Below are 18682 nucleotides of genomic sequence, written 5' to 3'. Positions count from 1 at the left end.
CAGAAATAAAGTTTATAAGTTTTAAGCAACTTTTATTACAGTACTTTGCTATAATTGTTCTATATTATGTGTTGCTGTTAATCTCTTAGTGTCTAATTTACAAATTAAACTTCATATATGTATGTGTAGGGAAAAGCAAGTAGAAACAAGGTTTGGTGTTATCTGAGGTTTCAGGGAACCCCTGGGGGACTTGGAATGTGTCCCCCCAAAGATGGAGGATGGCAGTCTTTACCTGTTGGGGGCCACTTGTGTGTGTGTCCCCCTCACTGCAGTGAGCTGGGCTTGTCTTGTGCCCTGCAGGTCCTCGCTGGCTTGTGCATGTCTCACCCACAGGCTGTGCTCGAGAAAACTGTGGGGAATAAACCAAGTGGGTTGGTGAGAGAATTGGTGTGTAAGTCTGGAGTTTTCATAGCTGGCTTAGGGGTGACGTTTCTTCAGTAGGAAAAGAAATGGAGATGGTACTTGTCCCAGTCTATTAGGGGCCCCCAAGCTGCTAGCATCGTGTCACACAATAGCAAGCTCTCCACAGATGACAACAGGACCAGAACAAGAGCGCTATGCCCTCACTGCATCTGGGTAGTAACCTGTTGAGGATTCTAACTTAGGGTTTCTCAAATGTGCTGATTATAGGAAACACCTGGGCCACAAAAGCTAAACACAGTCCATTGCTGGTGGGAGCATAAACTAGTACAACCACTATGGAAATCAGCGTGGAGAGTCCTCAAAACCCTAAAACTCGAAATTCCATTTGACCCAGTTATTCCCCTTCTAGGTATCTTCCTGAAAGAGTTAAATACATCACACCATAGTGATCCATGCACACCCATGTTTATAGCAGCACAATTCACAATAGCTAAATCTTGGAAGCAGCGTATATGTCCATCAGCAGATGAATGGATAAAGAAAATGTGGTATTTACACACCATGGAGTACTACTGTGCCATAAAGAAAGGTAAACTTGAGCCATTTCTAGGAAAAGGGATGCACCTTAAAACCATAATATTAAGTGAAATAAATCAGACACACAAGCTGAATTATCACATGGTTTCTCTTATATGAGAAACCAAAGTATAAACTGATTAAAGAACAGCATGAAAGATAGATAACAGGAAACAAGGAGATAGCTCCTTTGCACATGGGAAGGGCACCAAGAGATGAAGAGCAGTGGAGGGCAGGGAGAGGAAGGGACTGAGATGAGAAAAGAAGACGCGCTCTGTGCACGTACCACCTCTCCCAAGGAATGTCATCATTATGTACTGCAAATATGCACCAATAAAAATTCACTTCTAAAAATGGGTTTTTAAAAAGACAAACGCAGATCTCTAAAACCTCACTCAGGCTGCCCTGACTTGGTGGGCCTGGACTGAGGCCTCCAGTGACTTTCGAACAGGTCTTTTCTGATGAGGCAGGCACATCTCCAAGTGGTGACTCATTGGGTCTGGGCCCAGGCGGCACCGAAGGATGAGGTCCACATGAAGGCAGGAGCCTAAGGGTCCTCTTGCAGGCCACAGACAGCTGGGACAGGGGCCACCCACAGTGTGGCCTGGCGTGGGCTTCTCTAAACCTCCCGGGTGGTCCCACCACCCAGCTCGCCTCCAATGCATGGCTCTGCATTGCAGGTCGAAGCAACCACCGGTAGGAAACTTCTGAGGAAAATGGCATCCTTGCTGTTACTCCCTAACAGTGCAGTGTGACACTGTCTACACAGCATGCGCACTGCGTAGGTATGGTGAGCGATCTAGAGGTGATTTAAAGTGCACAGAGAGTGAACTTGGCTCTGAGCAACAGTCCACTATTTTATAGAAAGGGCCGCAATGTCCACGGATTTTGGCATCTGAAGGGAGGTCCTAGTGTCAGTCCCTGAGGACACCAAAGGATGCCTAGGACAGAGTTTGAGAACCACAGGGTTAGGTAAAAGTCAGGTCATTCTTGGCCTGACATGGAGATGAGAAAAGCTGGTAATCTCAGCACTAGGGAGGCTGAGGCAGGAAGATCACAAGTCCCAGCCCAGCCTACTCTCAGAAACAAAAAAAAAAAACCGTGCCGAAGAGGTAGCTCAATGAGAAGGCCTAATATAGCACTACCAATACCATCATTACTGGCACCATGAGGGATGACACTGGGGTCAGAATCTGCAGTCTGCAAGCAGGAGGGGCCCAGCCACCAGCACACGCAGGTGTGGTCCAGGAGGGACACCCGGCTCTTATTCCTCTCTTGGACCACAAATCATTAAAGCCAAAGCCGTGGGCGCTGGGGCAAGGTTCTATGCCCGGCGGAGTCCTGTCCACGGATGATCCCATTTAATCCTCGCGGCCCTCTGAGTAACAAGGCCACTCAGGTTGGCAGAGGAAGTCCCCAGGTCACCCCACTGGTCAGTGGCACAGCCAGGGAGTGAACACAGCCCTGGCTTGTCACCGCTTTCCATTTGACTTCTCCCCGTGGCGCCAAGCCCCGTCTGTCATGGCCTCCTTTGACCTTTCAGTGAAGAAAGAAAGATTCCTCCTCCCACCATGGAGTAGAGGACGACAGAGCTCTCATCCATCTCCCCAGGCTCCTGCTCTGTGGCCACAGAGGGACTGACTCAGAGGTGGCCAAGGGTGGAAGACAGAAGAACGAATGTACTGGGCACCCACCGGGAGGGGAGAGGTGCTGTGGAGCCCTGGGTCTCACCAGAGCTTCATGCTGTCTGAATTTGCCCCGGGTGGGGATCTGCAGACAAATTCTGTTCCAAAGGATTCATACAAAACGACTATAAGCACAGCCATTTAATTTCCTGTCTTAAAAAAAAAAAAAGCCCACTGACATTGTGAACCAGCAGGGAGCATTTAGTTCTAAAGAGCAGTATTGTACTGGTTCTTATTTTATCCCTCCACCCCGGGGCAGGCTGGTCCTGTGTCCTCAGCCAAGGTGACTCCAGATCCAGCTCCATCCACCTGTCCGTCTGATCTGTGGTGCCCAAAAGGCCTTTCAGGGGAGCACAAAAGGTCTCTTTCCATAATTAGAGGAAAGCCAGGTGAGCTCTTTCCGGAGCACGAGGCACCAGAGACCCAGAGTCCTCCTGTTTGGCCTCAGACCCTGGGCCCCATGAACAAGAGCTGACAACAGGCTTTTAGCAAAGAATTTCAACTTCCCTTTTTTTTTTTTTCAATTGCACACAAATGAGGAAATGTTTTCCCTCAAGTTCAGAGCTAGCTACCAAGTTAGTGACTAGCTGGGCTCCACAGTGGGTTTCAAGTGCATTTGTGAGCTTGGACCCATTGCAAGTTAACTGTGGCCCTAGCATGGGTAACCACCTGGGTCTCATGTCCAGCACCAAAATAATACAAAAAACAAGCAAATGCTTTTGGAGATCGTCTTGAGTTCTTTTCTAAAATCATTTCATGTATAAAACCCAGGCATGGCCGGGGATTTAGCTCAGTGGTTCCAGCACCTACCTCACAAGTGCAAGGTCCCAAGTTCGATCCCCCATACCAAAAAACGAACTGGTCATGTGAACAGAAATCATTGCAGGAGCCCTGGGTAGAGCTGTCTGCCTGACGCAATGTAGGGCTTCACATACACCCCTCATCTGCCGCTCGAAACAGCTCTGTGAGGGTCCATCTTCCTCCCAGTGTGCAGGGAGAGAGACTGTGACAAAGGTGTCACTTGTTCAAGGACACAGACAGCCAGAGCCAACTCGAAATTGCAACTCAAGCAGTCTGATTCCTAGGGCCATGCTTCTTCTAAAATTTCAATTGTAAATATTTGATGGAAAAGCAACAAACATACCAAAAAATGCACACGTTCTCAGTATAGAGCTGGGAGACTTTTCACAAGGTGAACGTGATCTGGTACTGAGGCTTAGATCCAGGGGCATCATCAGACCCAGGAGGCCCTCCTGCTTGGTTCCAGGCCCTCGCCTTACTCTCTCACCTCCTTTCTTTCTTTTCTTCTTTTTTTTTCTTTTTTCTTTGGTTGTTTTTGTTTTGTTTTGTTTTGCTTTTATGCTACTGGAGATGGAACCCAGAGCCTCAAACATGTTAGCCAAGCGCTCACCACTTAGCTAACAACCCCAGCCCCATCCTGCCTTTTAAAACCACAGATCACTGTGGCAATTTTAGGTCTAAAGATGATTTTAGTTCATACAACCTGCATCGTGCAGTCTGTCTAGCTTTGGTGTCTAGCTTCTTCCACTCCTCGTGCTGTTTGCTACCTTCCTGTCCCATTGTCTGACCATCCCACAGTCTTCCCAGTCCAGTTTTGGTGGCCATGTGGACTACTCCCTGCTGGGCTCTAGTTCACACTGTGCTATCATGTGTGTTATTGGTGCTCTCTTTTTGTGTGTATGCGTGTGCACTGCTGTCAGGCACCTTGCTAGGAGCAGACTTGCTGGGCAACATGGCATATGTCATTCAACACTAGTAAATGCTGCTGCTAAGCTCTGGGGCTGGGGTGAGCACTCACCCACTATGTGCCAGGCCCTGGGTTCCGGACCCAGCATTGAATAGAAAAAATGTAGTTCTAGCTGCTCCACATCTTTGCCAACTCTCAGCTGCATTTGGGCAGCTGGGTGTACAGTAGTGTCATATTGTGGTTTTAACCTCATTCCTCCCAAAACTATTAGAGAGAGCACCTTCTCAAAGTTATTTCCCACGCTGGTTGATATCTTCTTTGGTAAAATTCTTGTTCAGGAATTGTCCTCATTTTTCTATTGAGTTCTGTGCCTTTCTCATATTTATAACTAGGAAATCTTTTAAGTATTCTGGACTCAAACCCTCCATTGGATATACACATCACAACTACCTTCTGCTGCTTTGGGGACAGACTTTCCACTCTCTTAATGGCAGGTTTTAAAGCACAGGAGTATTTTCATAGCTTTATTGAGATATAATGTGCGTATCATACCCCCGACCCACGCAAAGGTGGAAAACTCTATGGTGTTAGTAGGTTCAGGGTTGTGCAGTCAGCACCATGCCTGGAGAGCTCAGAATATTTTCATCACTCCAGAAAGAAGCCCCACTCCGATGAACAGCCCCTCGCTATTTCCCTCCAGCCCACCCACTCACTAGGCAGTCACTAATCTGATTTCTGCAGACCTTTTCTTATTGTAGCTTAAATCATCAACATTTTCCTTTGTAATTTGAACACGTTATTGAAGAGCTCTTTGAGTGAGAATGGAGGCTCATGCCTGTCATCCCAGCATTCAGAAAGCTGAGGCAGGAGGATCTCCTCCTGAGTACATTGTTGAAAAACTGGGATCGCATTAAAATTTGAGTAAATTTGGTGAAAGTTGTCATCTCTGTGACCACAGGTCTTCTGAATGGAATAACCCTGTTGTTCAGATTTTCTGTAATTTCTATCAAAAATGTTTTGAGAGAAACATTCTTTTAAGGTCTTATACATCTTTCATTCAACTTATTCCTAGAATTTGACATCTCTAATGCCATTATAAATAGATTTTTTTCTAACTTCATTTTCCATTTGTCTGTTGCTGGCATTCAGAAATGAAATGAAGTGACTTTTGTAAACTGACCTTCTCCCCAGGGACCCTTAAACTTGCTTATTAGCTTAATAGTGTTTGCATGGATTCTGGGCCTCCTGTTCACCTTTCTTGCTCGAGTTTTTGTTTGCTTGTCTCATTTTTGTTTTTCTCTTTGGTGCTGAGGTGGCCCAGGGCCTCGCATAGCACTCCGCTGCTGAGCCACTCCCCAGACCCCGGTACCACACAGCCCAGATTTCGATGCAGAAAGCAGAACCCTCCCTTCCCACGTCCAACAGCTGCTGGGACCCTGCAGCAGGTATTCTTTCCATGAGCTCATTACTGAATTAGAAAGGCTCTCTGCCCCCAGAGATCAGAAAAACTATCATGCCAAAGGACAGTCTTAAAGAACAGGGACCGGGGATTTAGCTCAGAGGCGCTTCACCTGCCTGGCAACCACAAGGTCCTGAGTTCAATTCCTGGTATAGGAAAAAAAAAAGGAAAAAATTGGGAAAGGGAACAAGGGAGGAAGGAGGGAGGGAGAAAGGAAGGAAGGGACAAGAAAAAAGTGAAAATAGAAGAAAAATAGAAACAAAGCTTTTGTACATAGGGAAGAGAGGTGGATTGAGGGGAAGAATGGGATAAAATTAAATTTAAAAAGAAAAAGAATGGCTGCTGCAGCTCCAACCATCACATCTACATTCAAAGCAAGAGGAAAAAGGAAGGGGGCAAGGTCCCTCCTGTTTATACACAGAATATTTTCCTACAAGTCCCCCTGCAGACCATGAGACTGGAACTAGGTCACAGGAACGAGGTGACATGTTCTCTTTTAAGTGGGACAGTGTGGTATGGGGTGATCCCAACTATCTCAGAGATCCATAATTTGGGCCAGACTCATTGTCTCTTTGAACAAAGTGGTAGTTTGGTTACCAAAAAGGAAGAACGATGCTGGGCATGGTGGTGCACATCTGTAATCCCAGCACCCAGGAGGCCGGAATTATAAATAAATAAATAAATAAATAAATAAGACTCAAAAGAAGGAAAATTTGTGGAAGGCAGATGTCCTTCCCCCACAGCAACCTTCTGCTGCCGCCCCCCTCCACATACTGTGGAGGGCTCTTGTCCCACCTCCACAGCTTCTCCTCACGCAAACCTCTGTTACCACTGTCCCCTTGCTCAGATGTTATGGATATTTTGGTAAAATGGTCCACCTACAGCCCTGTCCTTTGCCGAGACCTCCATAAGAGTGCCTGGGACTGAACCCCGGTCTGGTGAGAGCCTCAGGACGTATGTACTCCCCCTCTGCAGACCGGAAGTCAGCACTGAGTCAGGTGGCCCTGCTGGTGCTTTAGTTTAGAAGGTGAATGTCCCCAAAGGCCCATGAGTTGAAGGCTTGGTCCCCAGCCCCCACACTTGGGAGGTTGTGGAGCCTTTAAGAGGTGGGGCCTAGCGGAAGTGAGGTCATTGGGGGCGTGGCCTTAGGATATTGGGACCCAGGCCCCTCTTTCCCTCTTCACTTCCAGGCACTGTGCTGTGAGCAGCTTCCTCTGCTTTGCCACAGGCACAAACATTGGGCCCAAACAATGCACCCAAACAGTGGGCCCAAAACAATGAGACCAGCAGACTGTGGACTGAAACCTCTGAAATCATGAGCCAAAATCAACCTTATCTCTTATGACATAGGCATGGGTGACAGGAAAGGAGTGTGACTGATGCACCCAGTGCCACCCTTCCTCAGTAGGACTTCTAGCCCAGAAGGTTCTAGTGTCCCAGAGAGCCAGGACTCTGATCTCAATCCCCACTCCCAGGGAATTGACCTGCCACTAGGAAACCGAGTTGGCTTCAGCGGGTCTTGGAACTTACATGCCAATGCAGCTTTGAGGGTCTTCAGCTGGCTGGCAAACCAAGAAACCTGGAGTCCAGCTCACTCCTGGCACTAACTGGCTAATGACTCTTAGGCAATTTTGCTCCCTTCACTGGGCCTCAGTTTCCCTGTTTGGAAACCTAAGGGAGCTAGACCATTGGGCCTTTCCTGTTCAACCCAGCCCTACCCTCTTCAGAGCCCGCCCCATGCAGTTATCCCAAGGGGATGTCTCAGCTTAGATCCTGAGGACCCCAGGAGGAGGCCTGAATATTACCCCTCAGTCCTAGTCTCCGACCCCTTCTCTCCTGCTCCTGGTCCCAGAGGATTCTGTCTCTGGAACCCAGGTGCAGATGTGCTGTGGAGATGCTCTTGCTTCCAGGGAGCAGGAGGGCTCCCAAGGGAGAGTCAGGGCTGTTGCCCCCCATCTTCCTGGATCATTCACCTACACAACCACACATTTCAGCTAAACCTCAGCAGTCTCTGCATTTCCTATCATGGCTCCACATTTTATGACTTCAAGATAAATCATTTCAAGCCAGACATGGTGGCACATGTTCATAATCCCAGAACTCAGGAGGCTGAGGCAGGAAGCTGCTGTCAGGCCTCTCAGGGCTACCACAAGGCTACCATAAACAGACCCAAGGGTGCACATGCCCTTCCCAATGTGCCCAAGGCAGTCTGTGTGTACATTCTAACGATGCCACCTCAGACTCTTCTGTGAAAACTTCAGTCTTACTTGTTAAGCTGCCTCACTTTACCCAAAACAGCCAACCTTGGAGAGAACAAAAAACAACAACCAAATGGAGCACTCGGTTTACTGCCCACTGTCTGAGGAAAGGTAGCCAAGATCCATAAACCCTAACTCCCAGCCCACACCTACTGCTGCACCCCTCCCACTCCTGTTACTTGTTGCCTGCTGTTCCAAGAAGCTTGGGGGCCCCTGGAGCCCCAGAAAGGGCTGCTTTTCCCCTCTCTCTAACTGAGCTCTCCTGAGGGTCCCTAGTGAAAATGCATCTTCCTCAGTCAGGGGTTGAGACTTTTACAATGCACAATAAAAATGAATCACTAGAAAAACGATGTAAAATAAAAGCTCCAATGATTCATTAGATTCAGTGGGTGGCAAATTACTCTGTCAAATTTCTATAGAATTTTCTAGTAGCCAGGCTCAGTGGCACACGTCCATAATCACAGCACTGGGAGGCTGAAACAGGAGGATCATGAGTTTGAGGGCAGTCTAGGGTACACAGCAAGTTCAAGCCAGCCTGGGGTACACAGTGAGACTCTTATCTCCAAGAGACAAAACAACAACAAGGGTTGAGGTGTGGCCCAGTGGTATAGCGCTTGCCTAGTAAGTGTGAGGCCCTGGGATCAATCCCCAGCACTGCCAAAAGAAAAAAGCAAAGTAAATCTTTCTACACATTTCCAGTTCACTTCTTACCTTGTTTGAATGATTTCCAGACCAGTGTTGGCCCACCCATGGCTGCCGAGGGCACATTTGTGGTACCTGTGCCGCAACCAAAGCAGGCATTACCAATTGATCTTGATCCCTATTCTTCCATGCAGCCGCAGACTCTTTCTCAGCACCTTCACCCACTCCCAGAGCCCACAAACCTGCAGCATGAGAAGCACCTGAACTCCCATCTTGGCTTCCTCCTCCCGGCCTCCCTGTTCACCTCTCCTAGAGGCCAGAACCCACCTGCTGGATGGCAGCTCAGCTCCAATCCAGAAGGATGGCAGAGGGAGATGCAATCTTGAAGCTTCTAAGAGAGGAAAGGCAAAGAGCCTTTGTACATCCTGTTCTGTTTATGCTCTCTAGCAGTGTGACCTGCTGGGCCGGCGTGTACACATGCTTGCATGAGTGTGTCTGTGTCTGTGTGTGTGTGTGTGTGTGTGTGTGTACTAGGGATTGAACGCAGGGCTTTCGCACTCCCCAGCTCTTTTTTATTTTCTATTCTAAGACAGGGTCTCCCTAAATTGCTGAGGATGCATTGGAATTTGTGATCCTCCTGCCTCAGCCTCCAGGAGTACTGGGATGACAGGCATGCGCCACCATGCCCAGCTACAATTGCCACATATGAACAGAGGATGACACTGAGAGAGGGAACAGGACTTCTGGAGCTTGGGTTGCAGGAGGTTGGCTCATTCACCATGAGACCATGCCATCTCACAAAAGTACTTAACAGGCAGAAGGGGCAGCACTTCCCCTCCCCACCCCTAGATGGCACTGGGAGGCAGACCAGGGCTCAGCCCCAAACTCCTGTCTTTAAAGATCATAAACTGATGTGCACTTGCACTGCGGGTTCCCTCCCCCAGCCTGTATGCATTTGCCTTCAGTGTCCTGCAATCTTGAATGTTAAGGTAGGAGGGCCAGAGTGCCCACAGAATGACCGGTGGAGTGAATTAGCATTGTACCCAAATCTCTGACTGCACAATTCACCCATCTGGCTTCAGCAATCTGGCCTCCCAGACAACTGCAGACATAAATAAAACCAAATAAGAAGAGGAGAATAACAATTGCTACTATTTATTGAGTTCCATATGCTGAGCACAAAACCCAAATACATTCCTTTAAATTTGTCCAATATTTATATATATATATGTACCTAAAATCCAAATATATTCCTTTGAATTTCTTCAGCAAGGGGGAAATTTTATCCTCTGAGAGAGTGATTTTTCACAAGACCTTAAGTCATTTTGGTACAGCAGCAGATGAATAAGGTAGGCGATGGCCCTGAGTCATAGCCATATTTATGTAAATGAAACAATGACTGCAGAATAATGAGATCAGTTTCCTATGTGCCTCAGAAACTGGCTCTTATGTCTGTTAAAAAGAGGCCCCTGGCAGTTTGGAGCCGTGGCTGCTCTCCAGACTCAGTGAAGGTGTTTTTCTCTCTTGCGAAGGACAGCCTTTGTTTTCTGAATTGCAAAGATTATGCATCTTCATTGTAGAAAACAGAAAAGATCAGAAACAAAAACATCAATTCTTTGTCATCTCCTGTTATAGATCTTGTTGTTTTCAATTTTGTTGCTATTAGAATTATGCTACACACTCTGGGAAGATTAAAAGTTGGAGCCCTGGGCCAGGGATTTAGCTCAGTGGTTCCACCACCTGCCTTGCAAGTGCAAGGTCCCAAGTTCCTGGTATCAAAAAAAAAAAAAAAAAGTTGGAGCCCAGCCTGGGCAACTTAGTGCAATCTTAATTCAGAATTTTAAAGTTTAAGAAGAACTGGGGATGTAGCTCATTGCAAAGGATCTGGGTTAAATCCCCAGTACTGAAAAATTTAAAAAGCTACACTGTATATTTATGTATTTTGTATATTTCCTGCATATCCCAAATTATTTTCTTAATGAAAACTTCTAGAAGTAGAATATCTGGATCAAGTGTTGCTGGATGGCACCATGTATGGTAGTTCTAGGCTCTTTCTGTCCCACCCAAAGAATTGGCCAGGACAACTGATGATCACATAAATGCAACTTTTATTTAAAGTAAAGGAAGAGTGAAAAAGAGAGAAGAGCAAGAAGAGATCATACCACAGGCAGGATGGGCCACTGCAGAAACAGGAAGACAGCAGAACAGGAAGATGACAGTCGGGGCAAAACCAATGGCCTCAATCTTTTGCACCTCTCAGATCCAGTCAATGGAAAGTTGCTCTACCCACACATTCCAGCCCTGATTGGCAGGTCACATCCTATGGTTCAGCCTCCATGGCAGATCTTTGTAATGGACAAGTTACACCCTGTTTTCCAGCCAGTCTACCATGCCTTAATCACCTATTTCAAAAGAGTACTTACATTTTTAAACTTTCAAAATTCATTACCGAGGTACTAAGTGAAAAAAAAGTTGCCTTATTTCAAGGTAAATGTTCTTTTCGTTAGTAAGCTAGAACTTTTTTATATGTTTGGTTTTTGTTTTTATTTATTGGTTGTTGGTTATTGACTTATGTTTATTTTCATATTGAAGTATTTATCTTTTTAATTGCTGATTGTTTGGGGCTCTTTTTTTTCCAGAACTGCTTATGTATTAAAGAAATTAAGCCCCATGTGCTTTACTTTCTTTAGTGTATCATTTCCTTTTTAATGTTTAATGATTTTTTTAAATTACACTTTTTATGGCCAGGTGTGGTATCACAAGTCTATAATTCCAGCACTTGGGAGGCTGAGGCAGGAGGATACTGTCAGTTTGAAGCCAGCCTGAGCTATATAGCAAGTTCAAGGCCAGCCTAGATTACACAGTGAGACCCTGTTTCAAATTGTTTAAAAATAATATTTTTTTACTTTCATGTGGTTGGCTCTATAGATCTTTTTCTATAGTGTTTGTCGTTGCTTGTATCCTTTAAAGGCTTTTCCTACGTGAAGATAAATGCTCAACTAAGGTGACTGCATTGTGGGGAATGTGTTTTAGAATGTGCTGTATGAACACTGATAAATTATCCATAGAGCCTTGGTGTTTTACAATCATACTCTTGAATTTATTCCTTTAATCTTTTTCCCTTCCCACCCACATCTGATGTGGACCCGCCTTTGGCGGGCTCTATGCCAGCAGCTGGAGATGCAGAGCTGGGATTTTAAGGCCTCACAGATCCTCTGCTTTGCTGAGGCCTGGCCTGCCTGCCAGCCTTGGGCAGAAGGAGATGGTGCCACCCTCCTGCTTGGTGTCCTTTCCCTGGTGGTTGTGTTCAGGTGTGTGAGGACCCTGCATCGCCCCTGAGCCCCAGAGCTATAGACCTCCTTCATCGTCACCCATGAAGCCCATGGCCTCCCAATCTCAACACATCCCAGGCCTGGGTGCCACCCACTTCAGAGCACTGGCCTCACACATAGTGCTGGGTCAACCTCCAGAACTAGCAGAAAACAAAAACGGCCGGGGATTTAGCTCAGTGGTTCTGCCGCCTGTCTCAAAAGCACAAGGACCCAAGTTCAATCCCTGGTACCAAAAAAACCCCAAAAAACTCAGCCTATCCTAGGGAGAGCTGGTTGCTTTGCTCACACCCTGATCCTCCCATGCTAAGTTCAGGGAAGGGCCCCAGGGGCTCCCCATCTTCGTGGCCTGTAGTCTCTAAGCAGTTGCTGTGTCCTAGGCCATAGAAAACCTGAAGAGAAAAACTGCTTTCATTTCTTTATTCCTTTCCCCTTCTCTGCTTTTGTCCGCTGTTTAAAGAGAAAATTCCCCTTGGAAAATTACAGATGTTTTTCCTGCATCTTAAAAAAGGGGGAAAGAGCCTACAAGAATTATGGCCAGAGGTTTATGCCCTGGAAACATCTGAAAATAGACTCTGGGGAGTAGAGGACAGGGCTCAGTGGTGAGAGCTTTCCTAGGGGAGATCTTGCCTTCCATCCCCAACCCCTGGGTGAGTGAAGGGAGGAGAGAGAGGAGGGAGAGGGGAAGATAGACCACCCAGAAGTGCCAAGTGAAAGAGGCCAAAAACATTCCATCCCATTTACAGGACATTCCTGCAAAGGGAAAACTGTAAGATTGGAAGACAGATTAGTAGTTGCCAGGGGTTGAGGGGTTGGGAAATTTGGGTGGATGACGTAACTGTTCTACATCTTGATTGTGATGACAGTTACACAACTGTGTGTGCATTTGTCAAAACTTGCAGAACTGAGCTCTTAAAAAGTTGCATTTTACTGTATCTAAGTTATACTTGAGTTTTTAAAATGAAAACTTCGGACCATGTGAAAGTCATTGGCAACAATATAAATGCAAAGAATGCAGAAGGCAATGTATGATAAGTTCAGTTTTGTTTGTTTCTATTTGTTTTTTGCACTGCTAATGTAATTTTTTCCTCATTTGCTGGTTGTTCTCTCCTTATCCCTCCCTTCTCTCAAACTAAAACAGGCTAGGATTTGAAACTTGCTTTGTTCCTTTCCAGCAAATCAATTGTGGACAAATCACTCAACCTCACCGAACCTCAGATCCTTGGTTTCTTTGTCTCCTGAATGGGAATAATCATATCTATCTCTCAGAAATTTTTCCTAAATGCTAAAGAAGATCATATAACTAAAAGAAAGCACAGCATCCTGGGAAAAACTCTAGTATATATAAGTGCCATTTCATCCATCCTTCCATCCACTCATCTACTCATTCATCCATCTACCTTCCATGCATCTATCCATTCAACCACCTCTCTGCCTACTCACTCACTCATCTACCCATACATCTATCCACCTACCCACCTATCCATTCACCAACCCACCCTCCATCCATCCTGCCCACCCACCCCTCCATCCACCCATCCATCCACCTATCCATCCATCCATTCACTAACCCCCTCCTATCCCCACACACACATTCATTCACCCATCCACCTGCCCACTATCCATCCATCCATCCATCTACCTGCTCATCCACCCATCCATCCATCCACCTGTCCACCATCCATCCATCCATCCATCCATCCACCTGCTCATCCACCCATCCACCCATCCATCCATCCACCCATCTAAACATCCATCCACTCATCCATCCATCCCTCTTCTACTGATCACTTATGGATGATAGTAAAAATGTTCTAGCTGGTTCACTTTGTTAAACATCTACTAATACAATGTCAAGTGCTTCTTCATATAAAGTTTGTCATTTAATCCTCCCAACCCCATGACAAAAGTAAGATTCAGAAATGAGTTTGCACACCAGGAAAAGAGGTCAACAGGATGCAAGTTCACCTGAGTCCAGCCACCCCTTCCCAAGTTTTAGAAACTGTGGCTTTCTGTGTCACCTCCCTTGGCTCTCAAGCCACCCTGTGAGGCACATAGCCCTTCCCATCTTAGAGTTGTGGACATGAAAAGCTAGTCCGTGGTTCTCTTCTATAGCTCACTTCTAGTGCTGTCAAATGACCAAGCCAGGATGTCCCTGTCCCCTCCCACCACACCAGGTCCAGGGCTGTGTATGCCAAGTGTGAAGTCGGCACATGCAGAAGGAGGTGCTATCACTGGTCTGAGGGGCCTTGGAGAGCATCCTGGCAGGTAAAGCAGTTTCATGGCATCCAGGTCATGCCATGATTCTGGTTGTGATCTTGAACCTGTGACTTCCATCTTCTGAGCCTCAACACAGAAGCACCTAGCCCTAGGAGGCCCATAGCAAATGCTCAGGACATGTGATCATCCTCCTCCTTCCCTTTCACAGGGAAAGCAGGTAGGCACAGGCCCTATGACTGGTTTCCTTGCTACAGGGCTCAGATGGCAACACCTCTGTCACCATGGCTCTAATGAGGTCCTGTTAGCACCTGCTGTGTGCAAGTGAGGTAGGAGAAGAAATGCAAGGGAAAAGTGTGTGGGGTTGCATATGGGTGTGGGCCGCTCAACCTTTCCTGTGGGAGTAACAAGAAGTGCCCTCAAATGTAGAAAGGGGATGTGTGGGGGCTTTAACCTGTACCCTGGTCGATGCAGCCACAGAGGCACCAACTGCCATGGGGCACAGGTGGGCATCACCCTGTAGGACTTGCTGTGGAAGGAAATCCTCTCTCCTCGCCAACAAGGGGGAACAGCAGAGCCCTGTAAACAGAGGCTGAAGAAGCCATGGATGCTTCTGGTGACAGGAGGGGACAGTGTTCCTGCTGGACTTTGAGCAGCAGGCAGCTCGACTTCTGTCCCTAGGGTCCCTCAAGTCCATATCCACAGGCTCTCAACCTCCTGGTCCCGCTGTCTCTCCTTTTCAACTCCAAGCAGAGAATCACTGTGAAGTTTTGAGACCAGAAGACTTGATCTGACTCCTCAAAGTTTCTCCCAAATGTATTGACCATGCCCCAAGTTCTTTTCATTACTGTGGAAGTCCAGGTTTTGGAAACTCAGAAGTCACAGCAGAATCCTCTCCTGTACCAACCCATCCCTCCGCCGGGATAAGGTGTCCCAGGGGAATCTAGGCCAGGGGTCCTCAAAGTGTAATTTTTGGACCCACATCACATGTTTCCTGGGAATGTGTGACAAGTCCAAGTGCTGGGAGCCCTCCGACCTCCTGAGCCACCCTCGCAGAGTAAGGCTCTATAGTCCCTTTTACTTTTAAGACCCGGTCTCATCATGTAGTTCAGACCTTGAACTCACAGTGTAGCCCAGGCTGGCCTCAAACTCACAACGATCTTCCTACCTCGGCCTTCTGAGTGCCAGCATTACAGGAGCATGCTTCCACACCCGGCTGTGCAGTCCATTTAAACTAGCCCTCACGGCTTGTGAAAACCATTGCTTAGCTGACGGTGGAGCGGGGAGATGAGGAGCTTCAGGAAAGGTCAGGATGGAGTTGAAATACTAAGGAGAACAAAGCACTTGTTATTTCAAATCCACTTTCTTATAGTGATGACTTACGTATTTCATTTGCTGACATACGTATTTGCAGCTACTCACTTCACACTGTGCACTAGGCCAGCTGTTCTATGTGGAGTGGTCAATGTGCTATCCTAATCTCCAATTTGCCAGGTGAGGGGGATTACGCTTGGACAGAGGATTAGGAATTTTCCTTTTTGTTATTTGTACTGAGGATCTGTTATAGCTCGTATCTAGATGTTCCCCCAAAGCCTCATGCAGTCATAGGTGGGGCTTTTCAAGGGTGGCTGGATCTAGAGTGTTTGACTGATTCACTGTGCAATGCTAGGATTAAGGGGAATTAAGGGTGGGTGCCTACCAAATCAGTCTGCTAATTGGGTTGGCACCACCCTAAACCCAGTAGCCTGGTTACAATGTAAGAGATAGAAAGAGGCTTGTCGTCCCCCTTCCTTGCTTGCTTGCTTGCTTGCTTTGCTACCTGCTGCCCTCCACAAACTTCTCTTCTGTGACACCCCTCTGCCATGCCACCCTGCCTTGGAGCCAGCTGATTATGGACTGAAACCTCTACAAACTGTGAGCTAAATAAACCTATCTTCCTTTAACTGGGTATTTTGTCTCACCAATGAGAAAAGTAACTAACACAGGATGGAACTGAGGGTCTTTGTGCTGAGCTCCATTCCCAGCCCTTTTTCAGATTTTGAGACAGGGCCTTATTAAATTCTGCAGGCAGGATTCAAATTTACAATCCTCCTGCCTCAGCCTCCTGGAGTGCTGGGATTAAAGATGTGCACCGGCCTACCCAGCTGAAATTTGCCTTTTCTTTTTTTGGTACCGGGGATCAAGCTTGGGTCCTTGCGCTTTCACAGCAGGCGATGAAACCACTGAGCTAAATCCCCAGCCCAATTTGCCTTTTCTTACAGAGAAAATATTGGAGTTTAAATTGGAGTCTCAGTGCTGGCCATGTGGCTGAGTGGTAGAGCACTTTCCTAGCATGTGCCAGGCCCTGGGTTCCACCCCCAGTGCCGCTGGAAGGAAATTGAAGCCTCATTAGTCTGATTCAAGAGCTGTCTGTTAGCACTACCATTTTAAAATACAGTTATGAGTCAATATTGTAGAAAATGCCTTGGATTTTCCTTTTTCTACATTTTCCAAATCTCTCCATGAACATGTGTTGCTTTTTAATGAGAAAAAGTAAATTGCTATATTTTTTACAAAGCCAATCTGTACACTGTGGTCCCATATTGGTAAAATAAGACTTATAGAGCACAAAATTATATATAGATGCATATATATATAAACATATATATCAGCAAGCATATTAGATATGCGAACAGTTATTTACCCACATGAGAAGACTAGAAGGCTTGGGGTCAAAATTTCACCAAGGACTCTCACTATGTGGTACGGCTCTAAGTGACTGCAGTTTTCTTCCACTTGCTGTTCAGTAGTTTCTACAATAAATATGCATTACTTTTATAATCAGAAAACATATTATTTTAATAGCCTAAGGCTTTCTGACTCCATCCTCAGCATTCTCTCCTAACATACTGTCATCATCTTTAAAAGCCTCCTTTTCTAGTGTTTTCCCATACACACGTCTTGTTTTCCTATCTCACATCATGCCCAAGCACTTGTCCCATGCCACATTGTCCAAGGAGGAAGCAGACCTTCTAAGCTGCTGGCTGATGAGTATGGTGCAGTCCTGCCTGTGACTATGTCATTCTACATAAAGACAGAAATGCACTCTGCCTTCCCCGAGATAAGACCCAAGCACACGCTGATTTATAATGTGCTTTTCTCAAGCTGCTGACTCATGCACAAGACAAGCCCTGTCCCCTTCCTGGTTTCTCCAAAGCTCTTCTGATCATACAGACCTAGCTTCAAATTCTGGCTATCGGGACTTGGGGTGCAGTCCAGTGCTTATCTAGCACATTTGGGGTTTAATCATCAGCATGGCAAAAAAAATTTCTGATAATTTCCATTTCTTACTAAATCTTAGCAGTGGGTAAAATACCTCACTGCTCTTAGTTCTTCTTTCTTCCTCTCTGAAGTTAGACAGGACCCTGTTAAGGTGGTGCACCCCTGTAATAGCAGCGCTCAAGAGGCTGAGCCAGGAGGATTGCTGCAAGTTAGAGGCCAGTTTGGGCTACATAGTGTGTTCAATGCCAGTGTGAACTACATGGTGAGACCGTGTCTCAAACAAACAAACAAAACAAAAACAAACAAAAAGGTTGCATTCTGCGGATTTGTTGTTTCCAAAGAACACCAGAAAGATGTGCAAACTCTGTGTCAGGGTGGCTCCTAAGAGCGAGGGACAGCGCTGGTCTGTGCTAAGTGGCAACTGCCATAGAAGCCCTGGAGGAAGGGACTCAAATGCTTGGGGAAGGGGATGTGTATTCTTCAGAGTTTCCAGAGAAATAGAGCCAACAGGATGGAGAAGCACATGATCACATAGACATGGAATCGGCTCACGCTATTATGGAAACTGCTACATTCTAAGGTCTGCAGGTGGCAACTGGAGACCAGGGGAGCAGATGCCCTAATGATAGTCCAGGACCTGGGAAGAACCAATGTTTCAGTCTGAGTCTGCATGCAGGAAAAGCTGGGCATGGGTCACATGCATATGATCCCAGGTACTCAGCAGGCCGAGGCAGGAGGATCGTTGGAGCCCAGGAGTTGAGACCAGCCTAAGCAACACAATAAGACCTCATCTTAAAACAAAGCAAAACATTGAAGGATAACGTTGCAGGGGAAGGCCCAGAGTGTACACACCCCCAGGCCACAGGAACAGGTTGTGAGAGGGACACCCGCAACGTTAAAATTCAGTGACACATTAAAATTCAGCCCTGTAGCCAGGACTGGTGGGAAAAACGCTAGAGAAAGCGAAGCTCACTGCTCATGCTGGAGACTATCAGGGCCCAAGACAACAAAGGCCAGGTGGTGGCAGACATGGCCAGAAGCCAAATGAGCAGCAGGGTCAGAGTGGCACCCAGGGGAGCTGACCAGGAGCCAGTCAATGGTGCTCAGCAGCAGAAGCCAAAATCAGTGGGTGGCCTGGGACCTGGAGAGACAGATGGAGGACTGCTCTGCAGACTAGGTCAGAT

The 18682-nt window shown here is 46.8% G+C and overlaps 1 protein-coding gene across 6 annotated transcripts in view; it reads right to left on the bottom strand.

Annotated features, from left to right (window-relative positions):
* Positions 1–18682, bottom strand: part of LOC106008670 (IQ motif and SEC7 domain-containing protein 1) — a 92150-nt gene that overhangs the window by 33636 nt on the left and 39832 nt on the right. Inside the window, exon 10 of one of the 6 annotated variants that reach the window (XM_087207184.1) lies at positions 133–349. The exons of the other annotated variants lie outside the window; for them this stretch is intronic. Within the exon in view, the coding sequence (XP_087063310.1) occupies positions 324–349 (26 nt within the window). The 3' untranslated portion in view covers positions 133–323. Of the gene's footprint in view, positions 1–132; positions 350–18682 lie in introns of those variants that run through there. 6 annotated transcript variants of the gene reach the window in all.

This window comes from Heterocephalus glaber, unplaced genomic scaffold, assembly GCF_053883595.1.
Source record: "Heterocephalus glaber isolate CG9 unplaced genomic scaffold, H.glaber_assembly_v1.0 deba00000768, whole genome shotgun sequence".
Lineage (NCBI taxonomy): Eukaryota > Metazoa > Chordata > Mammalia > Rodentia > Bathyergidae > Heterocephalus > Heterocephalus glaber.
The sequence above is the reverse complement of the archived record's forward strand: the minus strand, read 5'-3'. Positions and strand labels throughout refer to the sequence as shown.